Source organism: Moschus berezovskii, chromosome 14 (genome assembly GCF_049115385.1).
Source record: "Moschus berezovskii isolate FMDL1 chromosome 14, NW_MosBer_1.0, whole genome shotgun sequence".
NCBI lineage: Eukaryota > Metazoa > Chordata > Mammalia > Artiodactyla > Moschidae > Moschus > Moschus berezovskii.
This window is the reverse complement of record NC_142473.1, coordinates 39,482,611-39,501,085: the sequence shown is the minus strand read 5'-3', so window position 1 is coordinate 39,501,085 and position 18,475 is coordinate 39,482,611. Positions and strand designations below refer to the sequence as shown.

Here is an 18,475-nt window from a genome sequence, read left to right as displayed (position 1 = left end):
GCCAGAGCTGTATCCATCAAAGCAAAGTTTCAGGTAGCAAGGCAAAGACAAAGAAAGATGCAACCTCTCCCTTTAAGGAGATTATTCTGAACCAAAGGAATTATCCTTTGGTTATAATAATAACCAAAAGATCCTGAACCAGGGAAGCAGGGAAATGTAGCTGAATGCATGGTTGCCTTGAATAAAATTGGGCTTTTGTTATTGCAGGGGAAGGGAAGATTTGGATATTGACTGGCAAATAGAAGTGTTTGCACAATATGAATCTTTTTCTCTTTCATCCCTGAGATCTGTGTGCTGTGATAAGCACTCAAAGAAGCTTCAGTAATTTGTCATGTCAGAGTTTTAAGTCTGGCCATTATCTCCAGAAGGAAATACCTTTCATCTAACAAATTGTTTTTCTTTTTTTATGTTTATCCCAGGATTCATTGTAGAAGGCTTTCTGTCTTAATTGAGTATTTGTTCTGGTTATTAAAAAAAAAATTACCTGTAAGTATTCAGTAGTAGATGTTTGTTGCATAACTAACATTTATTGAGCCACTCGCTTTATGCAAAGTACTAAAAAGACAGATAAGTTATCCAAAGAGTATCACATAATAAATTATCAGGAAGTAAATTTATGTTGAATATTGTTATCCACCTTAAGATACTTTTAAGTCCAATGTTGTCAGCAAGGAACATTCTTGCCTTTGTTGGTTAAAAGATGTTGTGGTTTTGTGTGTGTGTGTGTTTTTAACCACTCAACTGTTAACTGTCTTGAAATTTCCTTTTACTTAACTACTCTCCCTTGCCTAATTTACTTAGGTATACCAATATTTTATTTCCTTCTAGAAGTTTATGGATAAATACTATGTAAATATACCCTATACTTGTCACGTGAAATGATTCAATTGCCATTTTATGTGTAAAGAAAGTGAATTGAAATAAAATTTTGAGAAAAGGAAACTGAAATTTAGGGAATGGCAATTGGATGAGGGAAGAACTTAAAGATTCAGTCCATCATTTAGGGATATTAGAAAGACTATAGGAGAATTTAGCATTGTACGTCATCTGACTGAAAATATCTTATTTGCTGAATACAATTTTAATGCCTTAAAAATTTTTTCAAATAATAGAATAATGGTATATGTTGTTTTGTAAGCAGCTTTTTTTCAAATTGCAATTGTTTACTTAATAGACTGCCTTCCACATTGGATTGAAAACCCTATGAGAGTAGAGACTGTCTATCTCACTTACCTTTGTATCCAGCATAATATCTGGAATATAGTAGGTACTTAGTACGGAGACGGCAATGGCAACCCACTTCAGTACTCTTGCCTGGAAAATCCCATGGACGGAGGAGCCTGGTAGGCTGCAGTCCATGGGGTCGCTATGAGTCGGACACAACTGAGCGACTTCACTTTCACTTTTCACTTTCACACATTGGAGAAGGAAATGGCAACCCACTCCAGTGTTCTTGCCTGGAGAATCCCAGGGACGGTGGAGCCTGGTGGGCTGCTGTCTATGGGGTTGCACAGATTCAAACACGACTGAAGCGACTTAGCAGCAGCATCAGGTACTTAGTAAGTGTTTGTTAAGTTAATAAATAACAGATAACAGAGTAAAGAAAACATACTTCAATTCAGTCTTAAATTTAAAAGCAATAGGAGTAAAAGAAGAAGGTTGGAGGGAGAAACCGATAGACGAGGAAGGAAGAGAGACTATTGAAAGGAAAGCGAGACAAATTAGTTTCGGTGTTCAGTATTCTTCACCCTTCTTACCCACGACCATTCTTGTTAACCACTACCGGGATATTTGTCCCTATAAGCAAAACAGGAAGCACACACACACAGACACACACACATACACACCCCTACCCACTCACACTCACACCCACACCCATTCATCCACACCCACCCCAGGTAGACTTAATCCAGATAATTACTGGTAAGAATCAGTAGTGGAGAAATGTGCCTCTGTGTGTATATGGGAATTTTGTTTTGGTGGAGACAGGGAAGGAGAGAGAAGCTTGTTTTTGACTTGGAAATTGAGGGAAATTATTTTGTATCTACTGAATGTTCAGTTCAGTTCAGTTCAGTTCAGTCGCTCAGTCGTGTCCGACTCTCCGCAACCCCATGAATCACAGCACGCCAGGCCTCCCTGTCCATCACCAACTCCCGGAGTACACTCAAACTCATGTGCACAGAGTCGGCGATGCCATCCAGCCATCTCATTCTCTGTCGTCCCCTTCTCCTCCCGCCCCCAACCTTTCCCAGCATCAGAGTCTTTTCCAGTGAGTCAACTCGTCGCATGAGGTGGCCAAAGTATTGCAGTTTCAGCTTTAGCATCAGTCCCTCCAGTGAACATCCAGGATTGATCTCCTTTAGAATGGACTGGTTGGATCTCCTTGCAGTATAAGGGACTCTCAAGAGTCTTCTCCAGGAGAGGCTTAAGAACTCTGTTTATTTCGTGCTTTTGCTTAAGGCTCTAATGCCTTTGGGATCAGTGCTTTCCATGCTGTCTTGAGATCACTGCCTGATTTAGAATTTTACATTATCCTACTTTACAGTGTTAATTTCAGCCTATCCTGGATTGATTCAGTCTACTGTGTCAACCTCATTTAGCCCAGTATTTTCTCTTTAGGTCTCTGTTCTAGTGGACAAAGAGGTTGATAAAAGGAAGGAGAAGGCCATTCTTACTGATCTGATAGTGGAAGAAAAGTATCAATAAATTAGTTTCCCTTTTTCCCCATTGCCTCTCTTTATCACTCATCTCTCCTTCTTTTGTATGGACATTTGTATATTACTGGATTCACGAAAATCTGGAAACTTGTCTCTGACACACTTGACATTAACTTGGCATTTAAAGATATTTTTATAACATTACTTTTATACCTAATGAGCTAGAAAAATGTTCTTTTCTTTTGTTATGAAAACAGTTAACTTTTATTGAGGCCTTATTAAGGAGTAAATGTTTTAATTAGCTTTAGGCTCCAGTAAGTTAATTGTCCTAATTATTTATAAAATAAACAGTAAAAGATTCAAAATTAATAGAAGGGAAAAGTATATTTAAAAAATTCATCAATCAAAAACAAAATTTAAATACAGGCAAGAAAGGAAAGGAAATAAGTAGTAAAGAGTCAGGGTACATAGAAAGCCCCCCAAAAGGTGGTGTTTCATTGACTCTAAGACTCCGTTTGTTGCAGGAAGGAGAACCTGTTCCAGGGCCCTAAAGTGGACTCTTATCTAGCATTCGGAAATGAATTGCCTGAGGAGACACATGAGCTGACAAAGCAAGAGATTTTGTTGGAAAGGGAGCCCAAGGGGAGAGCAGTAGGGTAAGGGAACCCAGGAGAACTGCTCTGCCATGTGGCTCTGAGTCTTGGGTTTTATGGTGATAGGGTTAGTTTCCGGGTTCTGTTTGGCCAATCATTCTGACTTAGGGTCCTTGGTGACATGCACATTGCTTAGCCAAGATGGATGCCAGCAAGAAGGATTCTGGGAGGTGATTGGACACCTGGTGTCTCCTTTTGACCTTTCCTGAGCTGTTCTGATTGGTGGTGGCTTATTAGTTCTGTGTTTGTTTCTAGGACCTCCTGTCCTAAAACAGCTCATGCAAATGGTTACTATGGTGCCTGCCCAGGGTGGGCAGTTTCAGTCAGTGTGCTTCCCCTAACACACTGATTTCATACCATATAGAATATTGCCCATAAAACTGAGTTCTTTATCATTTAGAATGTAATTCTGTGTTTACCGAAAGTGCTTTTTAAGATATATTTAAATATACAGATTTTTCTTACATCACATTTGCAGATACATTAAGAAATTTAAAGAAGCTAAATAAATCAGTTAAGGTATTTCTAAGACTCTTTTACATTCATAACCTAGGTCTTCTGAAATGCTTCCTTGATTCAGAATTGTGAATGTTTGTGTTTTCCCACATGACATTTTCCTCTCTACTGTGGAGAGTGATGGTGATTTAACTCTGGGAGTTTCTTTAAAACCATTTGCCTGGAATTATCTTCCAAGCCTCTGACCATCATTTTGCAAGCTTTGAAGCCAGTGCATTCCTGAGGATGATCATCATCTTACAAGCTTTGATGCTGGTGCTTTTCAAAAGATGATGATGGGAAGTTGTCAGATTCATCTTCTTTCCCCAGTCCCTCCATCAGTGGTTTATTTACCACCGAGGGGTTACAGTTTGTCTAGACATGGCATCAGAAATAACATCCAGTTGGGGTACCTTTCAGGCAACCTATTCTTAAATATTCAGGTATGCAGCCTCAGAATACATCCAGAACTAAACTCACACACTTGAAAAGCTACTAAAGGCTCTTGGACATTCAAGCCAGCTTTAGTTAACCTTCCTTTAACTTAGCCATAATCCCTCTTTGACATGTATAGTAACATTTTTGGGAAATTCTTTTGTAGTTTAAAATTTAATATGGCAAGAACTTTTGGCCATAGATGCCTATGCCAGTGTTACAGTAATATGCTATTTCTTGTGTAACCCATTCTTGGAGTATCAGTCTCTTTAGCACCTTTAGCATTACTGTATCATTTTGAGGTCTGTAAAAGAGCATCAGGAATTTTTCAGCATTTCCTGTTGACTAAATTCATCTTTGTTGTTTTTTCCTCAAAATTACTTGGAAGTTATGTGGCTTCTATTCAGTGTTGGTTGGAAGTCTCTGACAAATTGATATTTGCTTAGCGATTCATGAATCTATCAAATCAGTCTTATATTCTATATAATATTTTTTATTGGAGACATAGTTTCTGCTGCCTTCATTTGCGTTGTTTGGCTGCTTATAAATAATCTTGTTCTATCTCAAAATGTAAGGTAGTTTTGTCTATTTGTGGGTATCTTCCTGTCTGTAGTCAGGTGAGACACTTACATGTTCCTTTACAAGAAAATGTAAAGTTATTCCTTTAACATCAAATATTTGCTTTACTAGTATCAGCTCGGAGAAGGCAATGGCAAGCCACTCCAGTACTATTGCCTAGAAAATCCCATGGACGGAGGAGCCTGGTAGGCTGCAGTCCATGGGGTCGCTAAGGGTCGGACACGACTGAGCGACTTCACTTTCACTTTTCACTTTCACACATTGGAGAAGGAAATGGCAACCCACTCCAGTGTTCTTGCCTGGAGAATCCCAGGGACGGGGGAGCCTGGTGGGCTTCCGTCTATGGGGTCACACAGAGTCGGACACGACTGAAGTGACTTAGCAGCAGTATCAGCTACTTCATTTCTATGTTTACAAAATAGCTTTTTCTTTTTTTTGGCCAGAAGGCTTGAGGCATCTTGTTTCCCGAACAGGGATTGACCCTGGGCAGTGAAAGCCCAGAATCCTAACCACTAGGCCACCAGTTGTTATTGTTGTTCAGTTGCTTAGTCGTGTCCTCTTTGTGAAGACATGGTCTACAGCACGCCAGGCTTCCCTGTCATTCCCTATCTCCCAGATTTTGCTCAAACTCATGTCCATTGAATTGGCGATGCCATCCAACCATCTCATCCTCTGTCGTCCCCTTCTTCTGCCTTCAATCTTTCGCAGCGTCAGGGTCTTTTCCCATGAGTTGACTCTTTGCATCAAGTGACCAAAGAATTGGAGCTTCAGCTTTAGCATCAGTTCTTCCAAAGAATATTCAGGATTGATTTCTTTTAGGATTGACTGGTCAAACCAGGCCACCAGGGAACTCCCTCAAATAGCCTTTCATTTTAATGCCAAATCATAATTTAATCCTTTTGAAGATGTATTAAATGGCAATCAAATTCAATTTGTGAGAGACCAAAAATGCAAAAACTCAGTCTAAAGTAATGGCAGTGGGAATAGCTATAATAAACTTCATGTGTGTGTTGGCAGTAAAGATTATGTTGCTATTGCCACTTAGTCGACCACTTTTTAATGTTCTATTAACTTAAAAACACTCTGATTTCTGAGATGTTAAACTGATGAATTAAGTACATTGTCAGTAATTTGATTAAATATAAACAGAGAAAATAGTTGGAAAGACTGCTATGCTGAATTTTAAGAAAGTGTGCGAGAATGTGTGTGTGTGGGTGCGTATGTATATCTACACACTAATCAAAAGAAAACTGGTTTAAAAACTATCAAAATAGACCTTAAGGCAAATTAGGATATAAAGTTCACTCAAATGTGAAAAAGATTAAATCTACCAGACACCTAGAAAATCTTGTTTGTGTACATTTAAAAACATAACCTCAAAATATTGAAAGGAAAATGGACAGAATTATAAGGAAAAACAGATAAATCCAAAATTAAAGTGCAAGATTTTAACTTTTATACTATGATAATAGTCATTTTATCTAGACAAAAATGATTAAAAATATAAAAACTGGACAGTTATGAAGTTATAGAGCTTAGCTAATTTTAAAACTTACGTACTTTTATAGTAAATTATGCTTTCAAATTGTAATTGTTCCTTTTTTAATGTTCACATTTCTTTTACAATCTCAGGTTTTTTGCTCTATTTTTCATTACTTTAAAAAAACTTGAAGTATGATTCACATATCTTAAAATTCACTCTTTAAAAAGTGTACAGTGTCTCACACTCTATCCAAAGTGTGAGACATTCCTGGCTTTACTTCATTTTTACTATATCTAGACAGGAAATTTTATTGGTAGTTGATTTTTGTGTTCTTTGTATCCCACCACCTAAATCTTCTATTTGATCTACCAAGGTAGTTTTCAGCTGTCTGAATAAGCAGTGTTTGGTTTAAAGGCATTTATAAATCATATAGCTTAATCATTTCTTACAATTGGTGTGAATACAAACAATTTTATTAATATTTCTGATAATGTAGCAGAAAAGATTTACACTATTCAATGGAGTTAACTAATAATAGAATCTAACAGCGTAAATAATACTGAGGTCTAATTGAATTCTCTTTTAAAAAATTCATTATTTTAAAAAATGAGGAAACAAGCAGGGAAAGATAATTGACTGACCTATGATCACATAGCAAGTAGTGTATACACCTAAATTTAATTTGCCTTACTCCTCTTAATTATAACACCTTAAAAAAAAATTAGAGTATAATTGCTTTACAATATTGTGTTAATTTCTGCTGTACTACAAAGTGGATCAGTTATATGTATACATATATCCCCTCCTTTTGAACCTTCTACTTCCTGCTAGTGGTAAAGAACCTGCCTGCCAATGCAGGAGACTTAAGAGACGTGGGGTTTGATCCTTGAGTCATGAAGATCCCCTGGAGAAGGAAATGGCAATCCACTCCAGTATTCTTGCCTGGAAAATCGATGGACAGAGGAGCCTGGCGGGCTACAGTCCATGGGGTTGCAAAGAGACACGACTGAAGTGACTTAGCATGCACGCATTTCCTTCCCCTTGAGCCTCCCACCTCCCCCGTCTCATCCCTCTAGATCATCACAGAGCACCGAGCTGAGTTCCCTGTATTAGAGAGCATCTTCCCACTAGCTGTCTATTTTACATGTGGTAGTATCATCCATTTTTCTTTTCCTTGAGGATCCAAATTTACTTTTCAGATAAGCATTCTCTTTGTCTCTCATTGCAGAGGAGGTTTGTGAATAACAGAACTAAGGGAAGTAGTATGTTAGCTGCTTCAGAACCACCTGTAGAGCTTGTTAAAATAGACTTTGCACCCTTCAGCCCCCACCTCCCTCAAAGATTCTTTGATTTAGATGATCTGCAGTAAGCCCTGAAAATTTGCATTTCTAACAAATTCCCAAGTCATGCTGGTGCTGTTGCCTCAGGGACCACCACACTTTGAGAATCACTGCTTTTAAGCAGACATAGGCTTTGGAGTCAGTCACTCCCAGGTCCAAACTCTGGATCTACCACTTACTGCCATGTGGCCCAGTTCAAATTTCTTAACTGATATGTTTCAGATTCCTATACTTTAAAATGGGAATAATAGTATTTATTTCACAGGGCCATTGTAAGAATTAAATTAATGTAATAAAAAAATTTAGCATACTGATTAGTACGTTGTGTGTGTGTGTGTGTGTGTGTGAAAGTCACCCAGTTGTGTCTGACTCTTTGCGACCCCATGGACTATATAGTCCATGGAATTCTCCAGGCCAGAATACTGGAGTGGGTAGCCGTTCCTTTCTCCAGGGGATCTTCCCAACCCAGAGATCAAACCCAGGTCTCCCACTTTGCAGGAGGACTCTACCAGTTGAGTCACCAGAGAAGTACATAGTAGACACTCAATAAATGGTTTCTGTTGTTATTTATAATAAGCCTAGGACTCAGTTAAATGTTTATGCACCATAAACTCATCCACTATTTTAAAGCAGATGCTCAAGAGAATTTTTGTCACTTTGAGATGCTATCAGGATGCATGCACACAGACATTTTCATATATACAAACACATTCCTCCATGACTCTTCATTTTATGATAGACTTGAAAGAAGAATGAGAGAGTAGAAATGACAAATTGGTGAAGGGATCCCACTTCCAAGACACTTCCACTTCCAAAATCTTTAACTAAGGTTTATTTTTATTACTCTAAGGCTTCTATTGTGTATTGAAGTAAAGGTGGACATTATAAAAAAGGGCATATTTAACAGCATACAACATAGCTTCTAGTTGCTAAGCAGAACTGTTTATTAATGTATGTGTTGTATGGTCGAAAAGGAGAGCCTGATGAACATTGGAGATGAACCCAGGGTGGAGGAAGGAGTCTGTGTGAAAGGGTCTTTTATCAAGTGATAGTAGTCACAGTTCCTGGTGGGGTTTGCAAAATGAAGTTATGGAGGTATATCACTGAGCTAATTTTCCATATGCACATTGTAGAGACTATTCAAATCATTTTGAGCTTCCCTAGTGGCTTAGCGGTAAAGGATCTGACTGCAGTGCAGGAGCTGCAGGTTCTATCCCTGGGTTGGGAAGAGTCCCTGGAGGAGGACATGGCGACGTACTCCAGTATTCTTGCCTAGAGAATCCCATGGACAGAGGAGCCTAGTGGGCTACAATCCATAGGGTCACAAAGAGTCGGACATGACTGAAGCAACTTAGCAAGCATGCCCAAATCATTTTAGCAATTATTCATTTTCTAACTATATGTGTACCATGTTAGGGGCCATTGAGACTCAATTAAGCCCCAGAAGTATATGTAGAAGACATCAAAATTGACGAGGAGTTAAGTCATAACTTGGGCTTTTCAGTTGTGATTACACTTAAAACTCTAGTGTTGTCTAATAGTCATTAGATTGGTCAGCCTGTTTACAGTCATTGGTCAGCCTGTTTACAGTGGCATAGGGGACTTGCAAAGGTAAACAAAAACTTCAGTTCAGAATTTAAAAAAAGCTAACTCACACTTTTTAAATTAATTTTTTTTAAAAGTAAAAGGTATAGCTAATAAATACTTGAAAAGATGGTCAACATCAGTAGCCAATAAAATGCAAATCAAACTCACAATAAGATACTGCTTCACAGTCAGTAGGTTGGCTATAATAAAAGATAGACAATAAACAGCATGTGTTCGTGAGGATGTAGAAATTGGAGCCCTTATATAGTGCTGGTGGTAGTGGGAAAAGATATAGCTGCCATGGAAAACAGTTTGGCAGTTCCTCAAGAAATTATAAATGGAGTTACAGAATTGATCTAGCAATTCTCCTCCTAGATATACAACAAAAAGAATTCAAGTTGTGTGTCAAACACATAACTGAAATATAAATATTCATAATAGTATTATTCATACTAGCCAAAAAAAGTAGACTTCCCTTGTGGTGCTGTAGCTAAGAATCTGCCTGCTAGTACAGGAGACACGGGCTCGATTCCTGGTCTGGGAAGATTTCACATGCTGTGGAGCAACTAAACCTGTGTGCCACAACTACTAAGCCCATGCTCTAGGGCCTGAGAGCCGCAACTACTGAGCCCTGGAGCCTAGAACCTGTGCCCCACAGCAAGGGAAGCCACCACAATGAGAAGCCTGCGCACTGCAATGAAGAGTAGCCCCCACTCCCTGCAACTAGAGAAAGCCCACTCGTAGCAACAAAGACTGAGTGTGACCAATAAATAAATAAATAAAATTGTAAAGCAACAACAAAAAAGGAGACCATTTATGGTAATCTTTAATAAAAAAAGAAAGCAGAAACAACCCAAATTTTCATCAACTGATGAACTGATAAACAAAATGTAGAATATCCATACAGCAGGATATCTATTTAGCTATAAAAAAACGAATGAAGTGCTGATTCATGTTACAACATGGTTGTTCCTTGAAAGCATAATGCTAAATGAAAAAAGCCAGATATAGAAAAGGCCATATGTTATATAATTCCGTTCATATAAAATGTCCAGAGTAAGCAAATCTATATAGACTGAAAGCAGATTTATGGTTGCCACAGATTGAGAATAGGGGAAATGGAGAGTGACTGCTAATAGATACGTGGTTTCTTTTTGGCATGGTGAAAATGTTCTAAAATTGGATTATGTTGATAATTGCACAGCCTTGTGAATATACCTAAAACCACTGAATTGTGCGATTGAAAAGGGTAAGTTTTATAGCATGTAAATTATATCTCAAAAGAACAAAGGCAAAACATATACCTATAGTGGGCATGAAGCATGAATGAGAAATAAACCTTTGTTATCATAAAAAATCGTGAGAAGAGGAGGTGATTCATGGCCAGGAAAAGATTCTGTGGAAAAACAAATCATCCTTCTGTTAGAGATTCCTAACGCCGAGTAGCCTGTCACGAGTCCTCAAAGTCTTACAAAGATGGGAACATATTTAACTTCATTGAGCCAGTATCTCCTGAACATTTCATCATAAGTAACATTTACTCACAATAGTCGTGTTGAAGGACTAGTGTCCTAGAGAAGGAGGGAGTACTTGGACTTGAGTATATATATGTAAGGATCACTTGGAATGTTTGTTAAATCAGATTCCAGGGTCCCCACCCCAGGGATTCTGACTCTAGAAGTCTTGGGTACAACCTGAGAATTTGCATTTCCAACAAGCTCCCAGATGATTTTATCGTTTAGGTTTGAGAACTAGACTTTGAGTAGCATCTTTATAGAATAGACAAATCCTGTACCTTAGATGGGAGAATTTTATGGCAAGTGAATTGTATCTCAGTAATGATGCTAAAATTTTTGATATACTAGAAATAGCACTAAAATGTGAATTCTAGTGATTTTATTAATTCAAGACAATGCTGTATGAGTGAATTATTTCCATTAAAAATTTCTTCATCTGTAAGATGAGTCACTGCTATATACTACCTAGGGTTGTGGTGAAAATGAGGCAGTGTATTCTTCCAAACTGTGTTATGTGGATAAAGACATGTTACTTAAAAAAAAAAAGTCCCTGGCCAGCTAAGTTTGGAAGTCTCTGAATTAAATAATGCGTATTCCAGATTGATGGTCAGACCATTATTTTTTACTTGGATTCTATTGTCAGTCTATGTGTATCAAATAAATTAAGCATGAGCTTTTCATTCATTGTAATTCTTGTAGTAGATCCTCTGGAGCTACAGATATCCTTATTAAGTAGAAAATTAATTAGCAAGATTTGAACAATATATTTTTTTGAAGATTTATTTATTTGTTTTTGGCTGCACTGGCTCTTGGTTGCTATGCGCAGGCTTTCTCTAGCTGTGGAGAGCAGGGGTTACTCTCTAGTTGTGGTGCTTGGACTTCTCATTGTTCTGGCTATCTTTTTGTGGGGCACAGGCTCTAGGCATACAGACTTCAGTAGTTGCAGCACATGGGCTCAGTAGTTGTGGCACATAGGCTTAGTTGCCCAGTGGCATGTGGGATCTTCCTGGACCAGGGATTGAACTGATGTCCCCTGTCTTGCAAGGTGGATTCTTAACCACTGGAACAGCAGGGATGCCCAAGATTTGAATAATATTGTGGGACCAGCACTAGTTGTTACTCTTTTGCTTCAACCCCGTTACATCCTGCTTGATATTTTATTGACCTATTTATTTGATAAATTATTGACCAAAAAGAACTTTGTCACATGTGGGAGGAGAAGAGGGCAACAGAGGATGAGATGGTTGGATGGCATCACCGACTTAATGGACATGAGTTTGATCAAACTCCAGGAGATAGTGAAGGACAGGGAAACCTGGCACACTGCAGTCTATGGGGTCACAAAGAGTCAGACATGATTTAACGACTGAACAATGAACAACATTGGCTATGATAAAATAATGTCTGGTAAGGTTAAGAGAATATTTGTAGCCAGTTATTTGCCTTTTTAAATCAATTTATGTTCATAGAGCAAATTACTTTCAAAATTAGATCAAAGCTAATTTAAATATCATATCCAGAAGTAATTTTGGCTCTTTAGTATTTTAATTGAGAAAAAAATATATAGTTTTCCCTTCTCCCTTCCTTAAACTTGGGCTATTTATTAAAAAAAAAAAAATTGAGTCCCTCATTACCATCTTTATTTGAAGCTTTTTAAATTAACCAAATGTTTTCTTATATAAGCGGTTTAAACTTTAAAATCTTGTTTACTTGTCTCTTTAATCTTAGCTGAAAAGCATTTCTTTCCTGATTTTCTTTAGTGATCTATTTTAAGCATTATTTTTACATTATAATCTATTCTTAACCCCTTTCCTAGAATTCCTAGAATTAAGCTCCCTAAAATTGAGTATATTATATTATTAATTGTGGCATTATTAATGTGGTATTAATATGGTAATGTGGTATATATATGTAGTTTGCAAATGTTTTTTCAGAACCTTAATGTAATTGTACCTTTATTTCAGATGAAGTGGAGGACCACCCTTCCACAATGTTGTTTTCTCTTGGTTACGTGTGCACTTACTGCTCTTGAAGCTGTGCCTATAGACATAGACAAGACAAAAGTAAAAACTGCTCAGCCTATGGACAGCGCAAAGCTAGAACCACCAGTAAGTGAAAGGACAAAGATAACCTTGTGGGGAGAACTTTAACTAAGTTAATACTTATAAAATTGGAAATTTAGGAACTATTTTTCAAAGAGTAGTAAAAAGTATAATGAATAAGTATATGTTGTTGTTTAATATTAGACAAAATTTATTTAATGTGGTTATAGTAGATATATGCTGCTGCTGCTAAGTCACTTCAGTCGTGTCCAACTCTGTGCGACCCCATAGACGGAAGCCCACCAGGCTCCCCCGTCCCTGGGATTCTCCAGGCGAGAACACTGGAGTGGGTTGCCATTTCCTTCTCCAATGTGTGAAAGTGGAAAGTGAAAATTGAAAGTGAAGTCGCTTAGTCGTGTCCGACCCATAGCGACCCCACAGACTGCAGCCTACCAGGCTCCTCCATCCATGGGATTTTCTAGGCAAGAGTACTGGAGTGGCTTGCCATTGCCTTCTCTGATAGTAGATATATATATATATATATATAATTAGTATATTAGATAGTATATAAGAGAGTTAACCATAATACATTTCCAAGATGGAGATAACCAGTCAAGAAAACATTATATTCAGAGAAGAGAAAGATAACAATGAAGGCGACAGGTGACAATGGGGTAAACTCAATAATTTTAATATTATTGGTTAAGTCTACATTGTCTAAGCAATATAGAAAATTGGCTTTTACATAGGAGTAAAACATGACATTGGTTCTGATACAACGTTCTTCATTTGAGAAATAATGTTTTAACTTTGACTGCCCCAACTGTCAAAGTAAGTTTGTCTCAATACCATTTTTCTAGACATTTTTTTGTTTGTTTTGTTTTTTAGGATTGAGATCTTTAGATACAGGGAAGGAAAAACTTTCAGAAGAGTTATTGTTTGTTTCTTAATTTGAAGGATACTGGACTTTATTATGATGAATACCTCAAGCAAGTGATTGATGTCCTGGAAACAGATAGTCATTTCAGAGAAAAGCTCCAGAAAGCAGACATAGAGGAAATAAAGGTAAATGTAATTAAATAATTGTTTGACAAATAGTTAAGCATGCCAGACACTGAGCTAAGTGTTGGGATTACAAAGATGAGTCTCATTTGCAGCCCTTAAAGAACCCTCAGGGGAGACTGATACCAAGAAAAAGATTACTACAATGAATATATGATAAGTGTATAATGTATTTTGGAGATATACGATTGAACACCTAATTCAGTATAAAGCAGTGGGGGAAGGTGGGTCATCTTTCTTCCTAGAGATTATGTCTGTTGCTTAAAGATGTGGCTGAGTAAAGGAAAAACACTGGGAGGCATCCCAGGCCAAGGTGCAGGAGATATATAGGAAACTGGGAGTAGGAAATGTTTCTGGAAGCTAGCCTGGGAAGTGGAGGCCGTGATTGGCCTAAAGATGAGGTTGGAAGGAATCATGGGCTAGATGACAGAGGGTCTTGTACATAATGGTAAAAGACTTGAAACATGATGGGAGGCCAGCAGGAAGTTATTCAAGGTTTAGAATAAGTTTAGTTCTGGTGTTTAATCAGATCCAGAATAATACAAGATGTAATGGCCCATATCTTATCTCAATAGGGGAGGTTTAATTTGTCTCTGTCCTAAGAAACCCATTTCTTAGACATTATCTTAGCCCTAGACCTCTCCTTAGTACTCATAATAAAGAAAAGAGGTTGTAAAAAACAAGATCTGACATGAGAGATTCTTTTAAATCCCATCCTTGAAGGGTGAAAGTGAAAGTGTAGTCTCTTAATTGTGTCCGACTCTTTGTGACCCCATGGACAGTAGCCCTCCAGACTCCTGTGTCCATGGGCTTCTCCAGGCAAGAATACTGGAGTGGGTTGCCATTCCTTCTCCAGGGGATCTTCCTGACCCAGGGATTGAACGTGGGTCTCTTGCCTTGCAGGGAGATTCTTTACCATCTGAGCCACTAGGGAAGTCCATCCTTGAAGGGTAATGAATCCATTTGGTTTATCTTCGAGTCAGAAGTTAAAAAAAAAAAAAATCCAATGATTTAATTTTAAACTTTCAGTTATATCTCTCAAGATAGTTTTATTGGTTTGCTTATGTTATTTTTATCTGTTTTTAACTTTCCTAAAAAATTATCTCAGCTGTTTCTAGAATCAGAATTAGAGAACTTCATTTGAAGGAAACATTCTGGATCAAGCATCCTTCTTATTTTAGTTTCTGTCCCTGGTTTGGGCCCGTTTTGAAAACCTGACCTGCATAAGGTTGTGGCTACTATCAGAGCCTGTGTGTGGCTTTTAGTTCACAGCTTTCCTCTTGGAAGCTGTGAACTTTTCTGGGATAATGGTAACAGCCTTATGCCAATAATTCCCTTGAATTATCTTTATTTTATTTTAGAATTACTTTTTTAAAAAAATGACATATATTTGATATATGGTATTATATTAGTTTAATGTTTAGGACATAGTGATTTGACATTTGTATACTTTGGGAAATAATTACCACAATAGGTCTAGTAACCATCTGTCAGCACACAAAATTAATACAATATTATTGACTGCACACCCCATGTAGTATATTATATCCCCATGGCTTATTTATTTTATATCTGGGAGTTTGTACCTCTTGATCCCCTTCACCCATTTCATTTCTTCCCCAGCCTCCCTCCATTCTGGCAACCACCAATTTATTCTCTGTATGTCTGTGTCTGTTTTTGTTTGGTTTAGTTGTTCTGTTTTTTTAGATTCCACATACGTCAGACAGCATTTTTCTTTCTCTACCTGACTTATTTCACTTAGATAATACCCACAATCCCCTGAATAATCTTGTGTTTCCTTGAAAAATTTATTTGAGCTATGGAACTAATTTCCTGGGATGAATGGTATCTAATATAGAGCTTTCAGCGTCTCTTATCACAATACTTCAGTTAGGACTAAGAGCATTCTTTGAGGGCTAACAAAAATGTGGATAATGGGACTTACTATATAGAGATAACCAGGGAAAAGAAGGCAACTAGCTTGTCTTATTTGGTGTGGGAATACTTTTACAACTGTCTTCCTTTCACAGTCAGGTCCTTTTCTTTGTGGGGTTGATTCAGGTAAGGGGGGGAGACAAAATGGAGTAAGTTAAACAGTTATTTAATTAAAAAGAAATGAGTAAAACTAGACAACAAAACCCAACCCAACAGAATCATTACAAACAGCTAGGCAGTTCCTCTTTTCTCAGGAAAAACTGGAAAAAAAGTTAGAAGTTGCCCTTTCCTTTTGAGCTAAGCATTTTGAAAGGAGACTCATACTACATTTCTTTCCACACCAAACAGTGATAACTGGGAGGATCATGGCATTGCCTGCGCCACTTCCCTGAGTGTACTTTTGTGAAGGATGTCATGACTTCCTAATTGCTGGATCTAATGAACACATTCTATTACTCTTCTTACTGGACTCCTTTATTTTATCTCAGTGGTTCTCAAAATTTTAAATTGTTAAAATGGATTTCTGGGCCCCACCTCCCGCATTTATGATTCAGTAAGTCTAGGGCCTGCAGATCTGAGGTTCCCAAGTGACATTGGTGCTTCCTCTTGAGAACTATTGTTTTATCAATAATAGTGACCATCTCTCCTTGAAATATACTACTCTTTTTGCTTCTGTAACAGACTGTTCTCTTGGCTCCCCTTCCTCCACTCTGAACATTCTTTCTTGGTCTCCCTTGTGGAGTTTCTTTACCTTCCCTTCCTCGGCAGGCCCCCTTGACTCAATCCTGAAGGGTTTGTGTGCCTGATTGCTAGTTAGACTTGCAGTTTATGATTGCAAATGCATTTATAAAAAGAGAAAGTAAACCACTAACTATTTTGTTTCTTAAATTTTGAAGCATGTATATATTCATCTATGAAAAAAGTAATCAAAGGAGATAACCTAAAAAAGATGAATTTGATAAGATTTTTATATATGAAATGACTAAAGCTTAAGGAAGCTATGTACTTAAAAAAGCTTTATCAAAATATAATTAATATACCATAAAATTTTCCCCTTTAAAGTGTACAGTGCAATGGTTTTGATATATGTACAGAGTTATATAACCATCACCACTACCTAATTTTAGAACAATTTTATTTCTTCTAAAATGAAACCGTATATCCATTAAACAATCTCTCCCCCTTTCCTCTCCTCAGCCCCTGGACAACATTAATCTACTTACTATCTCTGTGGTTTTGCCTGTTCTGGACATTTCATATGAGTGGATTATACAAAATTTGGCCTTTTGTGCCTGGCTTCTTTGACTTAGCATAGTGGTGTCAATGTTCAGCATATTGCAGCATGTATTGGTATATTCCATTATATGGCTATTCCATATTTTATCAATTCATCAGTTGATGGACATTTGGGTTATTTCTACTTTTTGGCTAGTGTGAAAAATGCTGCTGTGAACATTCATATTTAAGACTTTATGTGAACATATGTTTCTACTCTTTAGGTATATATCTAGGAATGGATCTATGCAGGATCATATGGTAACTCAATGTTTAACTTTTTGAGGAATTGTCAAATTGTTTTCCAAAGTGGCTGTACCATTTTACAATTTAAGTTACTTTTTGAGTTTCTTGTTTTTGCTTTAATTATGGCTTTTAGATGCCTTAATTTAGAGTTAGAAACTGAATTTCTTCTGAAAGAAATGTTGTTTGTAATATCAAATTTATCTCAATTAGTCAAAGTATTTAATCACTACTTTATCATAACCCTATTTTAGATATATCTTATCTAAAAATGCAATGGAATAGATAACATTAATTTATCATTTTTGTTAACAGAGTGGGAGGCTAAGCAAAGAACTGGATTTAGTAAGTCACCATGTGAGGACAAAACTTGATGAACTGAAAAGGCAAGAAGTGGCAAGGTTAAGAATGCTGATTAAAGCTAAATTAGATTCTTTTCAAGGTAAGTGCTAAAGAAAAGGTCAGAAAATTCCAATATTTGGTTTTGAGGTCAGCTTACAGACCATGTTCCTTTAGTCAAAATTTAATGTTAGAATTGATTTGGCTTCTCTTTAATTTTTAAAATGTCATGCAAAAATCAAAATGATTGCCCTTAAATAATGAAAAATAATGAATTAAGCCATTGCTTTAAAAAGGAAAAATAACATCAAAGAAGACCAAAAGAAAGTAGGGGAGAGAAACTAATCAGAACAATTTCCATAGATGAAATAGAAAAATTGTCAGAGCTAGCTCCACAAAAACACCAGGTTCAGACAATGCCAAAAGCAATTCCACTAAACCATTAGAGGGCAGATTGTCAGTGCTATTTAAAGTATTCCAGAGCACAAATGAAGAAGAAAACTTCCACGTTCTTATCATGTATTGGTGCCAAAACCAAAATTATTGGATGTTAAAAGGATACTCTGTCATAGCAAGTGGATTTATTTTAGGAATGCAAGATTAACTTTTTAGAAAATCTAATATTATAAATTATTATATGTGTAGATACAGGAAGAAAAAAATTTTTGATGACAAAACAACTTGTGAAGTCAAAGGACAAATAATTAATTGGAATAAATCTTTCAAATTTGTATTTAAAAGAATTATATTTATCTATTTATGCATTTCCTTGGCTGTGCCTGGTCTTAGTTGTGGCATGGGGTATCTCTGAACTTCACTGTGGCACGTGGGAT

The 18,475-nt window shown here is 37.1% G+C and overlaps 1 protein-coding gene across 2 annotated transcripts in view; it reads left to right on the top strand.

Annotated features, from left to right (window-relative positions):
* Positions 1-18,475, top strand: part of NUCB2 (nucleobindin 2) — a 52,038-nt gene that overhangs the window by 5,825 nt on the left and 27,738 nt on the right. For both annotated transcript variants that reach the window (XR_016038991.1, XM_088843051.1), the window contains exons 3-5: positions 12,711-12,854; positions 13,746-13,853; positions 17,619-17,745. Coding sequence is in view for 1 of the 2 variants with exons in the window: in XM_088843051.1 (XP_088699177.1) it covers positions 12,711-12,854; positions 13,746-13,853; positions 17,619-17,745 (379 nt within the window). In the remaining variant the exon portion in view is untranslated. The remainder of the gene's footprint in view (positions 1-12,710; positions 12,855-13,745; positions 13,854-17,618; positions 17,746-18,475) is intronic.